This window comes from Leguminivora glycinivorella, chromosome 7 (genome assembly GCF_023078275.1).
Source record: "Leguminivora glycinivorella isolate SPB_JAAS2020 chromosome 7, LegGlyc_1.1, whole genome shotgun sequence".
NCBI classification, from domain to species: Eukaryota; Metazoa; Arthropoda; class Insecta; order Lepidoptera; family Tortricidae; genus Leguminivora; species Leguminivora glycinivorella.
This window is the reverse complement of record NC_062977.1, coordinates 18,220,552-18,243,976: the sequence shown is the minus strand read 5'-3', so window position 1 is coordinate 18,243,976 and position 23,425 is coordinate 18,220,552. Positions and strand designations below refer to the sequence as shown.

The following is a 23,425-nucleotide window of genomic DNA, read 5'->3' as shown; positions in this document are numbered from 1 at the left end:
CCTTGATTAAAATATTTGAAGAAGATTAATTATTAATTTAAAAAATATTACTTATATACGTTGATATGGTTCAAATGTTTCGGTAAGACTTGAATCGCCTTCAAGAAATGTTTTACACGTCAGTATTTTATACAGTTTCCGGATTCCCTTACCTTACACACAAATGTTTCAGAGCAACATTTGTATTGCAGGTGACAGCAGTCCACAATAGAGCCTTCGTAGGGCTAGATACGCTGGAGATCCTGACTCTATACGAGAACAGGATCTCTGTGGTTGACGGCGAGGCATTTAAAGGCTTGGAGAAGTAAGTAAAACTGCATTTTACTATATTTAGCGACGCAAACTGACAATGAATAATGTAAACATAGTACCTAAGCCCCCCCACATCTAGCGTCTCGCGAGCGTAGCGTCGGGTCAACTGTATGGAAAAAGACGCAGACGCGTCGACGTCGGACCCACGCGGCGTCAGGCTTTGCCATAAATTTGGCCCGACACTACGCTCGCGAGACATGTGGTACTCTTAGTCTTAGTTTGTAATTTGTATTTTAAGACTGTTTGTCATATTTGTTTTATTTGATATTTAAAATGTGAAAATTATAACTGTTATCTTAATAATTTGCGTCTTAGGGAATTTAAGATGAGCAATTAAATATAAATCGGTTATTTTGGACCACAACTATCCAAAAAAATCAGTCAACAATTACGTGTTCTGCTGAAACTGAACTTCTGTCTATAATAAATATAATTCCAAGGAAATTAATGGGCGACCAAGGAATTATACCAGCGAACTCGCAGTGTACACTAAGGAATCTTAGTGTACACTGCGAGTTCATGCATCCATACTAATATTATTAATGAGAAAGTGTGTGTGTCTGTTTGTTTGTCCGTCTTTCATGGCAGAACGGAGCGACGAATTGACGTGATATTTTAAGTGGAGATAGTTGAAGGGATGGAGAGTGACATGGGCTACATTTTGTCTCTTTCTAACACCCCAATTCCCTAAAATGGGAGGGTGGAGGTTTATATGGAGCATTCCGGATTTTTTAATTTAACGCGAGCGAAGCCGCGGGCAAAATATAGTTTGTTTATAAGTTATAATTTATAACACGCGTGAGTAACAAACGGTATCCTACTCGTATTTATAAAAGTAATGAGCAGTATACATTTCAGGGTACGTAAATGATAATATGTCTCTCAATTTAAATATCATTGGCTTTTTGTTAACACAATTTCACATGGCTCGACAGTTATTTCCATTCCGAGCGTAGCTGTACAATAAATGTATTAAAGATAAAAGAACAAAGGCATTCTCTTTAATTAAAATTACAATTAAAATTTAAAATTGGAGTATAAGCGAGATATTTAAACAAGCACATATGCGAAATAATTTTACGTGTCTCGTTTTGTTAATTACATTTTGATAAAAGAAATGAATAATAAAAGATAAATGTTTTTTTCTCTTTAAAATTAAGAGAAAAACAAGTTTAAAAATCAGTCATGTAAGCTCTGCCGGGCCGCCGGTGGTGAATAAAACGCGTAAAATATTAGACTGTACAGTATAATACTGTTATGTACACATCACATACTATGAAAACACAAGAATATATATTATATAGACAAAAACTGGCAATTTACACAAATATTTACAACAGTTGTACGAAATAGAACATTTGTCGCTCATTGACATGACAGAACTCTGAGCAAAAATCTATACAAAAACAAAAGACGCGCGCTGGCAGCGGCATCCGTACCGGACAGCCGGCGTATCATGCTGCCAATTTTATCACTTATCCACGTGGATAAACATCTGTCACTCTCACACTGACATTTGCTAAAAATGACGTATTTTGATGCTTTATCCCCTGGATAAGTTTTTTCTAAGAGGTAAAATTGCGAAGCATGATAAGTCTAAAGTGTGACAGAAACGCGCTCAGCTCCGTGGTTTGTAGTTCCGTCGCCTAGAAGTCGGTTCTATAAAAAAATGTAGTTTTGTTTTTGTACAGTCAACGGCATAAATATGTGATGATTTCTATACCTTGTCACATTACCGTCTTGTTTGAAATGTCATACGAAATTGTCAAACGATTAAAAGCGACAAGTTACAGAAATCATCACTTATTTATGCCGGTGACTGTAATTAACAACGATAAGTAAAATGTATATTGTAGTAAGTATAAGTTATTCATACATGATCTTATATGAAATAAAAATATTATAATAGAAATAATTTATTCGAAAACTCATACATAAGGGAAATATATAAGAAAAAAAAACACAAAGTCAGAAGGTGCAACGAAATCGGTCTCATCTCAGCATATTATTGCTGAAGACTTCCAGCGCTGATCTTCCGATCAGACCATTTGGTAGAAAATACACAATGGATGATAGTTATATTAAAAAATCATGAGGAAACCGGACTAATCCCAATAAGGCTTAGTTACCCTTTGGGTTGGAAGGTCAGATGGCAGTCGCTTTCGTAAAACTAGTGCCTACGCCGAATCTTGCTATCTGTTGCCAAAGCGGACCCCAGGCTCACATGAGCCGTGGCAAATGCCGGGATAACACAAGGAATATGATGAGTTATTTTAAAATAAGAATCAAACTATGTTTTTTTTTTTTACTTCAAACTACAGGGTGTAACAAAAATGGTGGTGATCCGTTTAAGGGCGTATTCAGTATCGTATTCTCATCAGGAAAAAGTAGGATAAAAATTTTTTTTCGCAAAAAAAATTTTGTGTATGGAGATTCGACTGATTCGCGCGGCCCGGCTCATACAAAAGTGAAAATTTTTTTAGCGAAAAAAAAATTTTCTTCTACTTTTTCCTGATAAGAATACGATACTGAGTACGCCCTTAAACGGATCACCACCATTTTTGTTACACTCTGTATGTTGTTAGTATATCTTGTAGGATAATATCAGTTCAAATTCCTCCAACAAGTCGCTCTATGTAATATCTCGGCTTCAGCATCGTCGGAAGTCTGATGAAAAATGCACGCAAAGCTATCCTAAGAAATAAATCACAGCGCAGACACCCGTCAAGACGGATTAGTTATGTAACCTCCTTTGAAAGATATATACTTGTGGACTACGTAACCTCTGCGTATTTTTTTTTCCTCATTTAGAAATACGTTTGTAAGCATGTTATTGAAGAATATACTACTTATATTAGACTTATATTGACCGGGATATAGACCGTGATTACCATCCACCTTTAACATCCACCCGCCTTCGTCAGTTTTCCGTGATCATGATGCATGCAATTGCGTCGAAATATCGGGAGCTCGACAAAAATCAAAAAGGTAATCACGGTCTATATCCCGGTCAATATAAGTCTAATGAAAATAACCGTGAATCATTCAAAACTCTTATACTACTTATATCATATATGTAGAATGTATTGGTGTTGAATTTAAGAAAAAGCATGTCCTTTTTCGACATTTCGAACTAACAGTGTTCACTGTACTATCAGCAGCAAAAGTGCATGGAGAAATTATGAATGAGTTCATTGATAAATTCGCCATGCACATAAGTAGCTGATAGTACATTGTTTTTAGCACTGATCAGGTAACCAGCGTCTTAGATGACAAAAGTGAACATTTATTTTAGGTTTTCTAAACAATATGTTACGCGATAAATGTTACGTTTAATAAGTTAACATCCTAACCGAAGACTATTATGGTATGGCAACGAGAAGATAACGAATTAATTTTGCAGGCTTCGTAAAAAATTTAGGCCTAAGTTCTGATAAACCAATTTAGTTACCTTGACAATAAAGTTTCTAATTATAACCAGTGCGGTTTTGACGCCTCCGAGCAGTAACCGCTCGATTCAAACTTAAATATACGTCTAACATTAGCTCTAGATACGAGATAGACCGTGTTTCTTCAAATAAAAGTAACATTTGACACTGACATATACAGAGTGGGGCTTGAAACAAAGGCGAAGAATTGAACTCTAGGCTATTCTCCTTATACTGATAAACATTTGTTCGGCGACTTTTTAACTTTTTTTGATTTTTATCACCCTTGAAAGTTTTTGGCTAAGAGGTATATTGCGAATTCTGTTAAGTCTAAAGTGTGAAAGACATAACGTCAATGACAACAATAATGGCGTACATTGAAGCTAATATTTATTTTGTATGAAAAATTAAAAATTTAAAGACTTCATAATTTTTAAAAGTCACTGAATAAATGTTGATCAGTATAAGGAGAATAGCCTACAGTTCAATTCTTCGCATTTGTTACAGGCCCCACTCTGTAGTATCTATAATTAAAAATTTTTAAATCTTAAAGTTTCGGATAGGGCCGTCAGGGTCGGATTTTATCGTAGCGACTGCTACAAAGTTTGTCGAATAAATTGCAGTCTGCGTAGACCAGTCTGAACTACCCCGCGTAGCTCCGCCAAGTCTGCGACTCTTTATGTTGTATGAATAATGTTTTTACCGCTTTATTTGCCTGTGTGTGTGTATGTGTGTAAACCAGAAAAATTATAATGGCGTCTAACTTTTAGCGTTGGTTTCGACTAAATAAAGAAAAGTTGCACGAATTTTCGTGGTAAAGTACGAGTAGTAATGGTTATTTGCACGTATCAGGGTTAGCCAAATAAACGGTTTTTACAGTTAACTTTTTATAATCCTAGTTCAGTCAGTAGTCGACCTTATCATAATCACCCTAACAAAACTTTAAAATACTTAAAACGATATTTGGAAAACCAATTCATACAAAAATAACTGAAAGCCATTCGTGAGTATATTTTCAGTGACTAATCTTTGCAGAAAGCTAAAGAGATTGAACCTCGGCGGCAACGAGTTGACGGCGGTGCCGCAAAAGGCCCTCGCGCTCCTCGAGAACATGAAAAAACTGGAAATGCAGGAAAACCGTATCACCTCCATCTCCGAAGGAGATTTCGCGGGTAAGTCTGCAGATTTTGCACTTGCGAGTTTTCAGCGGTGGGAAGGAATTCCTAGAAATTCTGAGAAAATTACTCGCTTTGAAGTCGGTAGAATTAAAGTTATTTGAAATTGTTAGATAGTCACACGTTATTTAATTTTCAACTAGCACGTGACTTCTAAATCATTATTTTATATCAATATAAGTTGTCCAAGAATGTTTTTAGCCAAACGTGATTTAGAGTCATATTTAAATAATACTGCTTTAAATTTGCCAATTTTGCCATATTGTTTTTCGCTAATAGTACCTACATTATGATACCTACAAGTGCGGAAAAAGTGAAGTTCGAAATGTGTGGCGATAAATTAAATAAAACACACCTAAGGGAGTGTTATACAAGGTGCTCGCGAGGAACCCATATAACTTTAACGGCATATTCTTGGTCACATTTTAAGACTAAAATGTCATATAAACTTTTCTAGATTTCGTCTAGTTTCAGAGTTATTGCCAATTAAAAAAAAAACATTTCGGTATTGTTACTCAGTAGAAAAGGTCTTCTTAACGGCGCTGATGCGCAATTGTGGAGCATAGTCTCACAGTAGTCATTGATAGATGTCAAAATGTGACAAGAAAAACTTCCAAAAAATTTGGTTTTTAGAAAAAATTATTAAGGAACTCATTTCAATTGCCAACTTTATGCATAAAAATTGCTTTTTATGTGAAAATACCTCCAAAAAAGTTGAAAAAAAAACAAAAACAATTTTTTTTGCGAAATTTTTTAAAATTCATATAACATTTTTTCTTTCTTTTGGCCTCAGAAACGCGTGGTTCAAGTTATGCGGGTTCCTCGCGAGCACCTTGTATAATAGACATGAGTTACGAATTTCCTTTTCATACGTGTACCTATCGTACGACGTTTTTCAGTACAGATACTTTCGACCTGACAAAAAAATTACCCACTTCTCGAAAGTGCGATAAACAGCACCATCTGCATTGAAAAAGTAGTTTGAAGCGCTATGAGTACCTATCACCGCCTCCGTTTGTTTCGTTTTTTTCTAAACATACCATAAATAACATAAATTATATACTATTTATAGACACCGTGTGTCTACAGGACGCTTCATGGCTTAAACACAAAAAAATAAAGATTTTAGTAAATTTTATCTAATAAACTTTCATCGTGTAATTTGAACTACTTTACTATTAATATATGTATCATGTTATAACGCCACATTGCCACATTGTGTAATTAATAACTTTAAACTAATATTGGAAACTGTAAGTCTAAAATTAAGAAAACATGTTGTGACCATATTTGATTGGATGACTATTTGTTTCATAATAAAATAAAATAAAATAAATAATAAATAAATGACGTTTTCCTCAAAATGGAGGGCTGTATCTTCTTTTAGGCAATGTCTTTGACAACTTCTCTGACGCTGATTGGTAAACAATAATAAATTGACAATGTTTTTGTAGGCATGCGAAACCTGGATTCCCTGGGGTTGGCGCACAACCAGTTGCGTGAGGTGCCGGCTCAAGTGTTCTCTCACCTCTCGCTACTCAACTCTTTGGAGCTGGAGGGCAACCTTATCCAGAGAATCGACGAGAAAGCCTTCGCGGGGCTTGAAGGTATGTAATATACTATTATAACTGACAGAACGTTAGGTGCCGGTTCTCTCTGCTTAAGTTACTGAACGTAGAGGGCAACTTTACCCAGGAGATAGACCAGGAAGCCTTCGCGGGACTAGAAGATATGTAGTACTGTGACAACAGGACCTGAATTAGCTGGAGTGACACAACCAGTTACGTGAGGTGCCGGCTCAAGTGTTCTCTCGTCTCTCGCTACTCAACTCTTTGGAGCTGGAGGGCAACCTTATCCAGAGGATCGACGAGAAAGCGTTCGCGGGGCTTGAAGGTATGTACTACTATATTGTTAGAACTGATAGGCGCAACTGATTTAGGTGTTGGTGCTATCTGCTAACCAAATAAGGCCACTATACGAATAATGATGACTTACCTTCATATCGGAGACGGTATTACTAATAATTATTGTCATCAAGTAATGCAAATCCCTTTTATTTTGCATTTAGTGGCAAATGTGTAAGCTAGCAATAAAAGTTTATTTTTAACAAGCAGAAACGTCTGCGTTTTCCTTTAATATAAAAATGTCTAGCAATAAAAGCTTGTAAACAGAACCCTATTTGAAGGTTTATTTATTACCCAGATTTACCTGATTGAGCTTAGTTTTTTCCAATATGTACTAGAACACACAGAAGTTTTCCATTCGAACTTTTCATATAACAACGCGTAGATAAGGTTTGTTCGAGAATCTGGGTTAGACACTGATTTAAACTTTCACGATTCCTCCTCCTTCCTTGAAACGCCGTCCTTGAAACGTTGGAGGTCAGTTTAATATGTAGTCATACGCGATTAAGTCCCGATTTTAAAAATAATAATCTGGGTTAGATTCGAGACAGAAATTATACTAAATAAGAAACTTTACTAAATTAACTGTACTTATAATTTTCGTATAACTCCATTTGTACCTAAATGAGACTCAACGGAACAATTATTAACACGTTACATTTAATTGGACGGAAAGCCATTTTCGGAAATTTCTACGTTTGCTGCGAAGTCACCAATCATAAAGAAAATTAGTTAGCAAATATTGTACCCAGTCACGCTATTAGGTAAAACTAGGGTCACTTGTTAGGTACCTAATTAATAAAGTGATAAAAATCTAATTTTCTTAGGTGAAACTAATTTGGTAACTTAATAAATTTACGAAAAAGTAAGTAATTTTAACATTTTAATAGCGACTTAGTCGTTTTGTGGAGCAATAAAGATAATCACATGATTTATTTGAATTGGAGGTGTAAAAGGGGAAAGCGTAATTACTAATTAGCATTCGTGGAATTTGAATGTTGCGTAGAGAGAAGGAAACTTTTTGTAATCATTTTTCGCTGTTTTTTTTTGTAATAATTTTTTGAGAAAATGTTTGCGCGTCTCTTGCATAGGTATATACAGAGTGGGGCCTGTAACAAAGGCGAAGAATTGAACTGTAGGCTATTCTCCTTATACTGATCAACATTTCTTCAGTGACTTTTAAAAATTATGAAGTCTTTAAATTTTAAATTTTTAATTAGTGCAGGTCCCTGCACGGTCTTATTACGCCTCCCATGTGTTTTTAGGGAATGATCTATGAGGTGGAATCAATTCTGTTATTATACTTAATGTCATGTAACTTTTGCAATTATCAAATTTAACAGAAATGATTTAAAATGGGTATATACACTGCTCCCCAGTTTGTTTAGTAAGTTATTCAATGTAAAAACCTGTTCAACAGAAAACCTGCAATATCTCCGCCTTGGCGACAACCGCCTGCATGAGATCCCGTCCGAAGCGCTGCGGCCGCTGCATCGGCTGCGCCATCTGGACCTGCGCTCCAACAACATCACCTACATCGGAGAAGATGCCTTCACGGGCTACGGTGACTCCATTACCTTTCTCAACTTGCAGAAGAATATGTAAGTCTTCTGAAACTTACTGTAAAGTAGCTGTATTTAACCTGCGCTTGTCTCTCAGGTTTTTTTTAGGCAACGAACCCACGAACAAGTCTACTTCAACGATAAGCTAGCTGAATTTACCTCTAGAGATCTCATCTCAAAGTTTTGCACCGATTGCGCGATTTGGACCTGTGCTCCAATAACATCTCCCATATCGAAGACGCGTTCACGGGCTTAAGTGACTCCATCATCTTCCTCAACTTGCAGAAGAATATGTAAGTAAGTCTTCTGAAACTTACGTGAGAACACTTTCGTTTCGCATGCGACTCACCAGAATTTTTACATGATGAATCCACGGACCACTGTGCGCGATCGAGCTGCTTTACATATCTACAAGTCTTCTTCAACGAGATGCTAGCTGAACTTACCTCTAGACATCTCATCCATGGTTCTGCACCAATTTTGCTACCTGGATCTGCGCTTCAACAATATCACCGACATCAGCGAAGATGCCTTCATTGCTTCGGTGACTTTATCACACTTCTCGACCTGCAGAAGAATAGGTATGTAGGTTTTGTGAAATGTTAGAGTCACCTCAATTTGCGCTTGGTTCCCAGGGCTTTTAATAACCTTCAAACGATTTTCTTCGATATGAAAGCTAACCAATAGTGTTACGGGAATCACGAAAATAAAGTATGTACTAGATAATATCAGTAACCAGTTAACCTGCCTTGAGTTTTGCAAATTTCTGGAATAAATCGATATACACGCTGGCAAAAAAGCCTCACTTTTACCTTTACTTGGAAACGTACCTATAACAAGAAGCTGTATGTGTCTGAAAATATATGAACTCCATGTAAGAGCACGTGAGTGTGTTACTGACATTACTTTTGTAATATATTTACGAGTATATCTGAGTTTATCGCAAATATATTTAAACAGAACGCCTTACCTTAGCCTCAAGCAAATTTCCTTTGAGAAGTCTAAATAAATAAAAGCTCTCATATTACATACCTAGGTTTTATTAGAGACTGTGCATTGTTAAAATAAGTGGGTAATTCGGCGATGTTGGAGCCTGATGTTAATTTCTTTGGGAACTAGTTTTCTTTTAAAAAGTAAGAACTTTTATAGGTAATATGTTTGTCTTGTATGGGTAAGGGCTGATTTAGCACAAAATTAATTGTACCTGTTCGATAAGGATCGTATTTAAAAATTGTATGTTTTAAAAAAATTAAGCAGTTAAGAGTAACATCATTTGCATTTTTATACGAGTAGCTTTTATAATTTTAAAATCGAAGATCCCGCGTTCCTATTAATGAATCAAGACATTTGTGAAACGAGACGGGTTTATAGATATTAGGTTAGCTGCCAAAAAGTATCTGTATGAATGAGATATATTATAGTGCCAAAAATGATGTTTCTTCTAACAATTTTTTTTAGAAGATACATAAATTTAGGTTGTTTATTTTGACACTTACACATGTTTTCGGATTGGGCCGTGAATGTGGGCGAAATCTCATCTTCGAACACCCACGAATTACCTTCAAATATATATAGAATTACCAAAATAGGTATAGGTTTAAAATTATAAATGATTTCGCTAGACTGGAGTCAGCTATTTGATCCTTTTGAACTTTCAGTGCGGAAATATTTGCAAGTAATCGTAATTAAGTATACTTTGGGAAGGGTATTATATAGATTTCCTCCCGCTGTAAACGTGTTGAAGGACTTACAGGCAAGTGACCTCACTACATTTTTTTAAGGGAGGGGTTACCTCTTTTTATATCTGAACGGACATCATAATTGGTTTGTAGGTCCAGTGCAGGTATAACTTTAACTACAATATCGTCGCCTACAAGCTTTGCTTAGTTTGGGCCTAGGTTGATCTGTGTAAGGTGTCCCCCAATATTTATTTAAATATTTATTTATTTATTTATTTATAATTTGACAAAAAATAACAGTTGCTAAAATAAAATAAAAACCTTATTCGAATAAAATTCAAATCTAATACCATTTAAATGAATCGTACATCCATAATTCGCAGAATATCATTTTTCCTCGTTCGCTTTCCACGTAAAGGGTGTACATAAACAGTGTGACATTTCAGGCACTCTCAGGGGTAAGAAGTCGAGAAAACACAAACATTGATGTAAACATTTTGCGCCATGTTTTCGTCTAGTGATAGCGGGTACGGAAAATAACTTGGATTTTCACGCCCACTAATCCTTGCGACGGGGGTCAAGGCCACTAGCTGTGTTATATAAAATACTTCCTTTGATGTTTGATAATTTAATAAACTTAATTCTGTCAAGGGAGAATTATGAAAATGACGAAGGGAACTTTGTCCTGTTGTGAGACACTAAAATATGCTAAGAAATGAATGTAGTTTAAATTACTTTCAAGTAATGTTAAGTAGTTTTTGAAAACAACATGGTTTCAAATGATGTTCTGACTGTATGACTAAATGTATTAGAAATTAAAAAAAAAATCAAAATATCAAGGTATTCTAGGTTTTAATCCCAGAACAAAAAGTTTCCTCGAAACATATACCGGGTTTTTCCTGCAACAGAAGCAATAAATTCAAAATTAGACCGTTCTCCTCAGACAGAATAACATTTTATCAGCGACTTATATTAGTCTTTTGACATACCGATTTTATTTCATGCTTGGTGTGATACAACCAAAACGATTACTTTGCAGCTCGTGAGTAAAAGCAAACTTTTGAATGTAAATTGTTTAATTTTTTATACACAGTGTAACAATTGTTTCATTTTCTATACCTACACAATGTAACACTCGGAAGATTTTAACCATGCATTTCTGAGGTCGAAAGAAGAAATAAAACCGGCCAAGAGCGTGTCAGGCCACGCTCAGTGTAGGGTTCCGTAGTTTTCCGTATTTTTTTCAAAAACTGTTCAACCTATCAAGTCCAAAATAATTGAAGATAATTGAAAATAATTGAAGGGGACGCAATTTTTTTTTAACTTTTGGAGTGATTATTTCAGGAACCATTAAGGGCCACTTGCACCAACGAAAATGGTGAGTTAACCCGAGGTTTAACCCACCATTTTATATGGAATTTGACAGATGACAGCTCACTAATCTCGAGTTAAGTGGTTGGTGCAAGTGGGCCTAACAATATCAAGAAATGATTTTCGTAAACCCCTATCCATTTTTTAATATCTATCCAACAATATATCACACGTTAGGGTTGAAATTAAAAAAAAAACACTCCCCACTTTGCGTGTAGGGGGGGGGGTACCCTAATAAAACATTTTTTTCTACTTTTATTTTTGCACTTTGTCGGCGTGATTGATATACATATTGGCACCAAATCTCAGCTTTCTAGTGTTAACGGTCACTGAGATTATCCGCGGACGGACGGACGGACGGACAGACATGGCAAAACTACACCGTGTTTCACTTAACACAAAAAACCTGAAAACAGTTTGTTCAGAATCGAGAGTAATATTTTTATTTATATTAGCATTATTAGTTATTTTTTACGTGCCTATTCTATTGTACTCGTAATACAACATTGTGTATATCGCATTGCTAGAGGTTGTTTACCTTTTTCAGTATTTAGGGGTATTAATACTGGCTGGTTACTTGGACGATTACTTTTTCCGCTACGAGTTTGACGTTGTTTGTCAGTTTGATCTTAATGTTTATCATAAGTCATAACAAATTGAACTCGTACCTAATTACAACCTTGTCATTTTAAATATTGGGTTTAAATTTGCTTACTGCGATTACGTGTCCAATTTGAAGTTTACTGTGACAAAGCTTTAAAGTGTTTTACAGTAACATCTTAGCTGTCTATTGGTAAACCTTATGCGCCCATCGCATCGCATCGCCATGCACTCGTCGCTTAGCACCCATAGTACAAGCTTTGCTTAGTTTGGGCACAGTATAAAGCAGTAATAACTCTTCTAACAAACTTCACTCCGCGCGGTGTGTCGAAAACTACTCTCCATATGCACCGAATACATGTGAAACTGGTAAGTATTGGGCTGGACAGTCGGGGCCGCGTTCGCGCGCTGTGTTGACGTGTTGAGTTCGGGAGAAAATGACGTCAGCACCGAAGACATATTTTCGTTACTGTAGTGTTTATGGGTGTATGGAGAACAGTTCTCAAAATGCGGAAATGTCAGAATGTTCTTTAGAATTCCTAGACACCCAGAAAAGTAAGTGGTTGTTATATTTTTGCAGTGTTAGGTACATTATTGCTTACGTAAATGGCGTAAAAGTGAGATTTAAAGCTAGAATGACACATTAAAATCAATAAGGATTTATCTGTAACGACATTTAGGTAGATGCTGCGATCTATCTAGCTCGAAAGTTTGGTACCTACTTAAATATTGTGCAAACATCTATTCAAACCTTTTATGTAAATACGATTTCGTCAGTATTTAAGAAACAAACACGTACTTGAATCTTTATTAGATAAAAAGGTAGAAAGAGCGTTGGTACTAGCATAGCGCCATACACAGTTACTACGAGTAGGACAGTAGCACAGGTACAACCCTGCGTGACCTTGCGCAGTAGTAACGACCGCGTCGCCGCTGCCGGAGATTAACTACTGATTTATCCTTATACTGTGGTTTGGGGCTAAGTTTATCTGTGTAAGGTGTCCCCCAATATTTATTTATTTATTTATTTTATGTCGTTGCAGTAACGTACACAAATAAATAGTTTTATGGTTTATGATGGAAGTTAGCAATTATTTTATTGAGTGTAGAGCTAAAAGTCAAGTAGAGCTGTACAGAAAATTAAAAATTCTATTTAAAAAAAGTAACCATCAGATTAAATAATGAATACTCTTGATGAGTTTAAAAAAATAAAAATCAGTTGGGGTGTCTGAGGTTTTGAGTGTTACCGGAAACACGTTGTATAAGGAATCCTAGTTGACTACGGAACCCTAAAAATGTTATAGGAGTTTAAGTTAAATTAGGCAATTTTTTATAAATCTTTTTTTTATTTTTTTTTGTTTTATCGAAAGTATTTTCACCGTAAAAGTATTTTTTTTACGTAAACTTGGCAACTAAAACGAATTTTGTATTTATTATTTTTTATTTTGCATTTTTTCACATCTGTAATGTCAGCATTTTGTACTAATAAATAATAATGAGTTGAGTTGAGGTGAGTTTATTTTTTATTGGTAATATCGCTAAAAACCAGGCGAAATCTAAGAAGGTTTATATGACATTTTAGTCTTGAAATGTGATCAGGAATGCGCTTTTAAAATTATTAGGTTTTCTCGTGTTACACAGTGTATTATTTAACAATTCCTTCTGATTCCCGTGCTGGTTTAATTCATCAAATAACCCTCCCGTACCGTGTGGTTTTGATTAATTTCTAATAAAGTGGCGTTGTTTGCTCAACTCCTGAGACCGTCTCATAAAGGGTAGGATCTTGATTAATTAGACAAAAGTTTGCATTATGCATTGTGAAGTTTTACGAGCCGACGGAATTAGATGTCACGTGGTTTTCACGCCAAAATATTATTGTTTGCGAGTATATTTGAATATCGGCGAAAGTAAATATTTTGATTTTAATTACAGTACATTTTTAAGATATTTTTTTCAAACCGTTTATGGGGTTTTTGTATGATAAAATGATTGAGAAATCCTAACTTTAAAATCATAAGTAAGGTTGACAAAATATAAATCGATCCGATTTTGAAGTTGTGTAAGAAGTCACATATATCTGATCAATTTCCTTTTCATTGTTGCTGCTGTTTTTTTGTAGGTATTTAGGTATATCATCAGGTAGGTACATACTTATTCAATTTTATAAGTACCGAAAGCCATTTATTTATGTGGTGCACGGGTGCATCCATACTTCCATACTAATATTATAAATGCGAAAGTAACTCTGTCTGTCTGTCTGTCTGTCTGTCTGTCTGTCTGTCTGTCTGTCTGTCTGTTACGCTTTCCCGCTTAAACCACGCAACCGATTTTGATGAAATTTGGAACAGACAATCTTTAGACCCTAAGACAGAACATAGGCTACTTTTTATTTCGAAAAAAAGGGATGAAGGGGTTGAAAAAGAGGTTGAAAGTTTGTATGGGATTTCTTAATTTTAAAAGATAAAACCATGAAACTTTATATTTTAGCACTTGATAAGAAATCATTAAACATCTTGATAAGGTCGAACGCGATTAATTAACATTATTTTTACCTTTTTTCTTTTTTTTTTTGTGTGTCGTGCGGTGGGAAATAAACATTAACTAAAAGCGGGTAGATTATATTTATTTGTCTACCCCGAACATTTATATAAATTAATATCGGGTAGTTTTGTGTTGTTTACATCTCCGGTGACATTTTGCTGGGACGTCAGTCTTCCGCGACCACGGCCAGTGCAACCTGGCCGAAACGTTGGGAAAAAAGGTAAAAATAATGTTAATTAATCGCGTTCGACCTGTATGTGACTTTAAATATGTGTACAAAGCGCGAGAACTTAAAGTGTTATCTTGATAAGGGATAGGGATAGGGATAGCGATAGGGATAGCGATAGGGATAGCGATACCGATAGGGATACCGATAGGGATAGCGATAGGGATAGCGAAAGGGATAGCGATAGCGATAGCGTTAGCGATAGCGATAGCGATAGCGATAGGGATAGGGATAGGGATAGAGATAGAGATAGAGATAGAGATAGAGATAGAGATAGAGATAGAGATAGGGATACGGATACGGATAATATGGGTATCGTTAGAGGGATACGGATAATCGGTCGGCGGTCTCTTACAATCAAAGTGCTCTAAGACGATCGTTGTTTGCTTGCTTGAAGATTACGTTTGCGATAACTATAAGCAAAATGTAAAAAATTGTAAGGGATAATAGAAAAAAGTACTTTTTACCCACCGATCATAATGTCGAAATACGGGCTATGTGGGATGTTTATAAAGGTTTCCCCAGCGTATATAGAATTACCTACGCTGTGGTCGATGTGTAATATTTCTACAATCATTGCAAGCAAAAGTATTATGTGCAATCGAAATAATCGCAGATAAATATACCTACAGAGAAACCTACGGATCCAAATGAAAATCTTAATGAATACTTTTATTACGCGGGCGAAGCCGCGGGTAAAAGCTAGTTAGGTATATAGTTCTTTTAATTGGTACCCACAAGACAAGCACCCTTGAGCTTTTCGTGGGACTTAGGGGCGGTTGTACCAAACTGTCCGTTACCAAATTTAGCGTTCGCTACATTTTTTGTACGGGAATTTCCATAGACATTTGCTACCTGACGTTGATGTGTTTGTTAACTATGACTGATGCAACTGGCCTTTAATTTAACAAATTATTTGTGTACCGCTTATTTATAACTTTTTTTTTCTAGGGTCCACCAGCTGCCGACAATGGGCTTTGACAACCTCAACTCGTTGGAGACGTTGAACCTGCAGAACAACAAGCTTCAGCACATCCCCGAGGAGATCATGGAACCAATCCTGGATACGCTTCGGGTTGTCGACATTATGGGTACAAATCATTAGTATTTATCTCTAGGGTCCAGATGGTGACTATATATAGTCTTCGACAACCTAAAACTCTCTGGAGACAGTGGAGACTCAACCTGCAGAACAATGGAGGAGATCATGGAGCCTAACCTGGTCACGCTCCGGGTTGTTGACATTATGGGTATACACTTGTGTTAATATCTAGGGTCCACTGTCTTTCGATAGCTTAAACTCGATGTAGACCTGCAGAATAACAAGCTGCATCACATCCCCGAATAAATTAGGCTCCGGGTTTTCGATATAATGGTTACAAACAATGAATAATCTCTAGAGTATACTAGGGTACACCAGCTGGTGACTGTGGGATTTGAAGGTCTCTCTGGAGACGATCAACTTGCAGAACAATAAGATGTTATCGGTTTGGGAGGGTAGGTTCGAATCCTACCGACTGCGCGATGTAAAGTACAATGAAACCACACACACACACAATGAAACCACCTTAGATAAATAATAAATCAGTGAATACACTGTATACACTGATTTATTATGCACGCTTGCATGCTTACAGCCTACCTTAGATATATATCTACCCACATAGTAATAGGTGATAAACATCTCTTCAAGAGGGTATTTAACTATTTATATACAAGGTTGGGATATCTTGTAGCATGGTAAGACGTTAGAGAATCATGGAGTCGATTTTACCATAAAAGTGAGCTCATACTCATACTCACATACTCATTCCAAAAGTTAATTATAAACGAAATAAATATAATTTGGAATTGAATAACATATATAAGAAATAACACGCAAACAAAAAAGAATATTAATTAATAAGCTTCTAGTTTGTAATATATCCATAGAAGTTTTTTGTTTGCGTGTTTTTTACGTAGTATACAACATAGTGTCGCAGTCTTTTTTTCATGTAAAATATACTTTTATTCAATTCCAAATTATATTTATTTCATTTATAATCAACTTTTGGAATGAGTATATGAGTATGAGTATGAGTTGACTTTTATGTTAAAATCGACTCCATGGTTCTCTAACGTCTTACCATGCTACGAGATATCCGAACCCGTTTATATATTTATTTACAAGGCAAATTTCAAAACATAAAATTGCTAGTTCCCATTTAATATTTATCACAAATGAACTTTTAATTTATTTCGAACAGTTAATTCAGGCTAAGTGCTGTCCTTGGTCACGCCGAGCGATAACGTCGTTAAATTTAATTTCCATATCATAACGATCGCAACGAAACTTTGCATGCTGTTTGGTGGGTAATATCATGGTTTACACGTTAAGTATTTGATGAAAATTAATAAATAACCGGGTTTTAAATTATGAGCTCGTGTCACGCAAGGTGTTCAATACTTGCTTTTAAGAATTGTTTACAAACACCATGCATATTATAATATATTAACGCCTCGGCCACACATAGGGTGTTTTGATAGCTTAGCGGAATGCGCGCTGAATGCGAGCGTATTCAAAGCGGATCGGCGGCGCTCAGCTCTGAAATACGCTCGGAATACACGGTCACGGTCACACATAACACAGTGCGCGTTGTGAGCGGACTTGTCTGAATATGGATTAAATGTTAACCATTTAGCTAATTGTTTTATTACAAATTGTTGTTTTTATTTCTTATACTTGTTAGAAGTTTACAGTTGCAAAATATAGGCTTAGAAGTTACCACGTGCAGAATGCGCGCGGATCGGCGGATCCGCTTTGAATACGCTCGCAATCTGCTCCGTCCGGCGCACCGCTATCATTGCGCTCCGCTAATGCTGCGCTCTCAAAACGCGCATAGTGTGGCCGAGCTTTAAGTAAATTAAAAAAAAAGATGAACGCAACTATGGGAACAAATCCAATTATTTTAACAAATATTTTGATTTGTGTTTTTTTATGTAGTCACACTACTATATATAAATTAAAAATCGAAATAAGATGCATGAATAAGATGCGGCCTTCACCACTGATGGTGCTCGTCATTTTTTCTTTAATATATGACATCTTATTTCGATTTTTAAAAAAGATGAAATTAAACGAAACTTTGGGAACAAATCAAAGATATGGACTAAGATTAAAAACTAACGGTACGGGAAATATTGAAGCTGATGATTTTTTTCATTGTTTTAGACAACCCATTGATTTGCGATTGCGAGCTGGCCTGGTACGAGGCGTGGCTGGCCGGACTCCGCGACCGCGACGACGAGATGATGCAGAAGAAACGCACCGTCTGCACCATGGTCAGCGAGCACCGCGAGTACAGCGTCGCCAAGATGCCACTAGAGAAGATGAACTGCAAGAGGAAACCTGCCTACGACCGCCCCAACAGCGCGTTCCGCTGCGGTCTCTCCGCCACCAATATCCTCCTAGCAATCGCCACCAGGTGGCTGTACTAAACGTAAATATACACTCTTAAGTTTACCCTTTTAAGTTTCAGCCAAGGCTGTCTTCGTGCTAACTGTGGCCGGATAGCTCGAAGTCCCCCTTCGCTTTATACTCGGTTCGATATATAGTAACGTGATGAATTTGTGCGAAAACTCGATACATATCAATTTGGGCTGATAAATTAGTATTTTGGAGCGGTAGCTTGTGATAGTAAAGGTTTTAAAGAGTTAAAAGTAAGTGTGATACAGTGAGTATTTTTACATTTTAGAAGACCTCTTACGGCATGCCTTACTAATGAGTAATGTAACAACCAAAGAGTAGTAGTATATTATCGACTACAGTTCGGCATTTTATTAGTATCACTGGAGACGTGGGTCATTCTTTATAATAAAAAAATGCGTCTCTCGACGCATCGCGTTTGTGTACGGACCTTGCGTGAGCCGTTTTATGTGATTACAAGAGCTATACAACTTAGGCACAAATATGATTTGAATCTTTACACAACCTTAAAATTTGAAATGATAACTTCTAATATTTTTTAAATTTTATCCATACGATTTAAAACGTAATCATAAAAATACTTATTAGGAAAGCTTTTGCGCATTTACGATGTTGACTATAAAATAATATTACTGTATTCTACTCTTATAACCTGCGAGGCGAGTGGGGCTCGTGTATTTTAGTTTACGAATAAAACCATTCCTTTTCCTATATTATATACACTTTCTGTGATTCTTGATTTTTTTTCTTCCACTTATCTACCTCTTTTTGCTATTTGGTAAAAGTATAAATATTATTTTGTTTAGATACAATTATTTTCTATAAATCTTTAATTTAAAGTTACATTTAAATTTACAAATAGAGCCCCAAAATGTTCTATTTGACGTAGAAATAGGTGTAGTTAAATAAGTGTTAGGTAATTCTTTTTAAGTAAACTAATTATACGCTGTTAATACAATATGTTACATTATAACTTTGATTGTTGGCCGGAGTTTCATTTAGCAATATTATACCATCTTTAAATATTTTACGCGTCTCAAAATTACTGTCCCCAAAAGGGGTCATATTTCTAAGTTAAAAAGAAAGTGGTTATTCTATAATCTAAATCATAGCTCATACTAGGATCATTTCAGTTAGTCACAATCTTCTATTTTATAGCGTTAAATCAAATAAAGCTTAGGTATATTTGCTGTAAAAGTTTTATCGATATTAGGTAGCGAGTTATAATAAATGTGACTTTAAGCGTTGCCTGCATTCCGTTAACAAAACTACTTAAAATATTAATTTGCAATAATATTTTAAAATATTTTATTTTATATCTATTTATACGATGAAAAAATCAATCGGATATGAAAAAAATACTTGGCCTAAGTTTATAGGCAAAATTTAAATGGTTTCAAATGTGACTTTCTATAAAAACAAGTCCTTAAAATCAACCTTCGAGCTTCATATGAAAATATTCAAAATTTTAGTGGAAATATATTTTCGCCAATTTTTGTATAAAGATATTGTCAGTAATAAATTAATGAACAAGGGTAATCAAAAACTAAAAACATATCCATTAGTGGTCTGAATTATAAATAAGTAAAATAATTGATAACTAAAATAAAAATATAAGGAACATTTTAAAAGTGAGAATAATCTGCGACCAATATTTTACTTCACCACGGACTCAATTTCCCGCAAATGAGTGAGTGAAGTTTTCATGAATGAAAAAGTAATAACATTTTTTCAAGCAATAAAAAAGTACACACGACACGATAAAAGTCGGTTTCTACCAAATAGACAAACGGATAAGTGATCATGGATAGGTAACTAAATATCAAGAATTATATTTACATTCATAAACGTTAAATACGAAAATATTGAATGAATGCATGACGCGAGATTGAATAGGCAGTCCTATTCAAATTGCATTCATTATTATATTTTCTGTGCTAAACATCTTATTGAAGGCAATGTTATATAGGATATAAAGTTTAAGGTATTCATTACAAATAGACGTACGTAGAAAGCACTATGTTGTTTCGTGAAATTTATATTTATTTCGATATTGAACGATAAAATTTAAAGTGTTTAATTTTTCAGCGGTTTATTACATGTATTGTTTTTTTTCTAATGTTTTAAGAATTATTACAATAATGGAATCAATTGAACACAATGTTGGCACCAAATTCAGTTGACTGCACGTATGATAGATAAATAAAATTAAGGTATTCTTATTAATGTGATGTAGTGATTTGTAAGCACAAATATATACTCTATACACTTTACAATATTGCACCTTTATGTCACGATTATATACCTACTTATTAATGTTAATATTAATCAGAGTCGAAAAACCTGATAAATTAAGAAAAACATACAATTTCATACACTTATTCAATGTACCTACATGTTTTTAGATTATATGAAAATTATATCAACTTTCTCATATTGTCGTCTCTCAATATTTAATGTCGTGTTTTATTCAAGTTGTTCTGTAGCTCAAATATATATTATTAGGTATCTATACTAAACTGTAGATGATCTGAGGCAAGTTATTATAGGTACTTACTATGAAATCACTACGTATTTATATGTGTAAAAGGTTATTTATGTAGGTACTCATTTCAATATCACAAAATGTTTACAATATGTATCTACTTATCTATTTCATATTAATAATAAATATATAAGGAATCCCAATTGCTACTAACGTGTAGGCATATACCTTTAAAAATACCAATGCATTGTCGTATTTTTATCACCGATGACCATGCGCGGCAAGTGATAAAAAGTCTACCAAGTCCCCACCGCAATCAAGTATAAAAAATGCCTGACTCGTTGTTGGAAATTGGGATCGATAAATGACAAAAGAACCAGCAAAAACATATCAGGACGGCGGCGCAAAACAAAATGTAGCGTCACCGGTCTATGATCCTACATATCATTTAGAATAAGCTACTTAGCGAATGTATATCACTGTTGTATGTTGTTGGTATAACGTATATTACTGTTAATCATTCCTTGTTGGAAAAGCTTGATGTAACCTGCGATTTTTGAGTATGATTGTAATATAGTAAGTAAGATTGGTCTTGACTCTTGATCTGTGCTGATTGCAGTTACAATTACTTCAATATTAAGTGAATGCAAGTAGGTAAAGAATGTGAAAATGTAACGGTCTATGCAGTTTGAATTAGCTAATCTAAATGTTCAGAACATAGGTTGAATTAGAAGAATCCTTGATTCTATTACAAATTACTCTTGCAGCGTTGATATTAATACATCTGTTAAAAAAATGTCTGGTGAATTAGACCAACAATTTATATTTAAATATTCTTCCGTTACTTTTTGAAAATTAGAATTAATAGTTTCTTCGGTGAATTCGAGTAAAACACAATTTTATTGACATATAATATTTTAATATAAATATTTCCGTAGATGTAGCTACAATACTACTCTATAGCAAGTTTTTGAATAACGGTTGTTTGTATGTAACCCAAATGACATCTAAAATGGAATGAGGATGACTCCTTGTCGATACAAACGTAGTCTTCACTTTTCTCTCGGGTACTTCGATCAAAATTAAACACGTAGCTATGTTTAATAATTTTAAAATAATTTAAAATTCTAAAAAATTAAGCGTAGGGCAAGCGTGCGAGTAGGGGGTATACGTATATCCATTTCAAAATATTTGCAACATTGTCAAGACCCATGGAGAAAAAAATGACTACATTTGTATGAAAAGCCGAATTCGCAAAGCCCGTCCACTTTACTCGATGGGTGAAACAAGTTTAAACGATATCATTGTAGTAAATGGTTGTATATGTAGATGTTTCACGTTTCCAGCAATAAAAAGATTTGATGTTTTCAATATTATATCAGTAATATTTTAAATCGTATTTGAACGTAATTTTCTTAAAAGATATCTGTGTTAAGCAAGTTTATAGTCACATTTATTATTATGTTGACTCGTAACGTAAGTAATGTAATTCTATTGATATTTTACTCTTAAGGGTGTATTTATTTTATTCGGTTAAATAAAAAATAAATCGGTCTTGCGTGTTTTATTTTGTAAACTAAGTCATCTGCTACTTTTCACACCACAATAACTCATATTATTAAATTAAAACGGGGCTTAATCGCGTAAAACTTACGTTTATATTTATCCCGACGTTTCGGACGTAATGTCATGTCCGAAACAACGGGTTTAATTTAATAATATGAGTGAATATCGTGTTAGTTTAAATCAATATACTATATCTCATGGTAAAAAGTTCACATAAATATATCTTATAGTTTTGCCCGGAGCTCCGACTTCCATTTGTATTATTTCCCGTGACTTAAACTATATTCCCATTACGAATTGAACGGAATAAACGTAAACAAACTGCTGTCACTGTCAAAGTAACACATGCAACTCAAGTCAGGGGTTCTCAAAAGGGCCGACAGAAAAACAAATAACTTTTAAACAGTTATTAACGATCACTTTATTATACACTTAAAATCGTGTATCGATCGAACACGACGACTATTATATTATGTTATGATCCGATGCAAGTCAAAATAAAAATAGATTCAAAATTGACGAAGTTCTGTCAAAAGTACCATGTCACATAACATAACAGAGAGGTGACTGTACTTAAACAAACTAATACCTATGCCCATCACTTTTTTGGTATTTAATTTGGTGAAAATTAACCTAATAATATATTTCTTATTGATGATGAATAACGACTCTTCAGAGAGTTTGACACACAACCCATTTCAACCCAGTCTTTCGAATGGCACAATCCAGTACTCGTTTTTAATTAAATTCAAGAGGTTAGGTTCTATCGAAACAGAATTTATCCATACTAATATTATAAATGGGAAAGTGTGTGTGTCTGTTTGTTTGTCCGTCTTTTACGGAAAAACGGAGCGACGAATTGACTTAATTTTAGTAAGTGGAGATAGTTGAAGGGATGGAGAGTGACATAGGCTACTTTTTGTTTCTTTTTAAAGCGAGCGATGCCGCGGGCAAAAGCTAATTTAAAATAAAATATTTTCAGTAGGTTTATCACACAAAATCATTTTTCAGGTAAAATATTTTCTGTTTTTCGAAACATATAATTAAATAAAATATAGGTACGTTTAGGTATCCATTAATAACCACTAGTATATTATTATGTTCGTTCTT

At 34.9% G+C, this 23,425-nt stretch overlaps 1 protein-coding gene across 2 annotated transcripts in view; it reads left to right on the top strand.

Annotated features, from left to right (window-relative positions):
• LOC125227789 (slit homolog 2 protein) overlaps positions 1-22,303 on the top strand; it is a 199,084-nt gene extending 176,781 nt beyond the window's left edge. For both annotated transcript variants that reach the window (XM_048132130.1, XM_048132129.1), the window contains exons 6-11: positions 192-304; positions 4,776-4,912; positions 6,370-6,522; positions 8,240-8,420; positions 15,750-15,889; positions 18,010-22,303. In XM_048132130.1, coding sequence (XP_047988087.1) covers positions 192-304; positions 4,776-4,912; positions 6,370-6,522; positions 8,240-8,420; positions 15,750-15,889; positions 18,010-18,275 — 990 coding nt within the window. In that variant the 3' untranslated portion in view covers positions 18,276-22,303. The remainder of the gene's footprint in view (positions 1-191; positions 305-4,775; positions 4,913-6,369; positions 6,523-8,239; positions 8,421-15,749; positions 15,890-18,009) is intronic.
• The last annotated feature ends 1,122 nt before the right edge of the window (positions 22,304-23,425 follow it).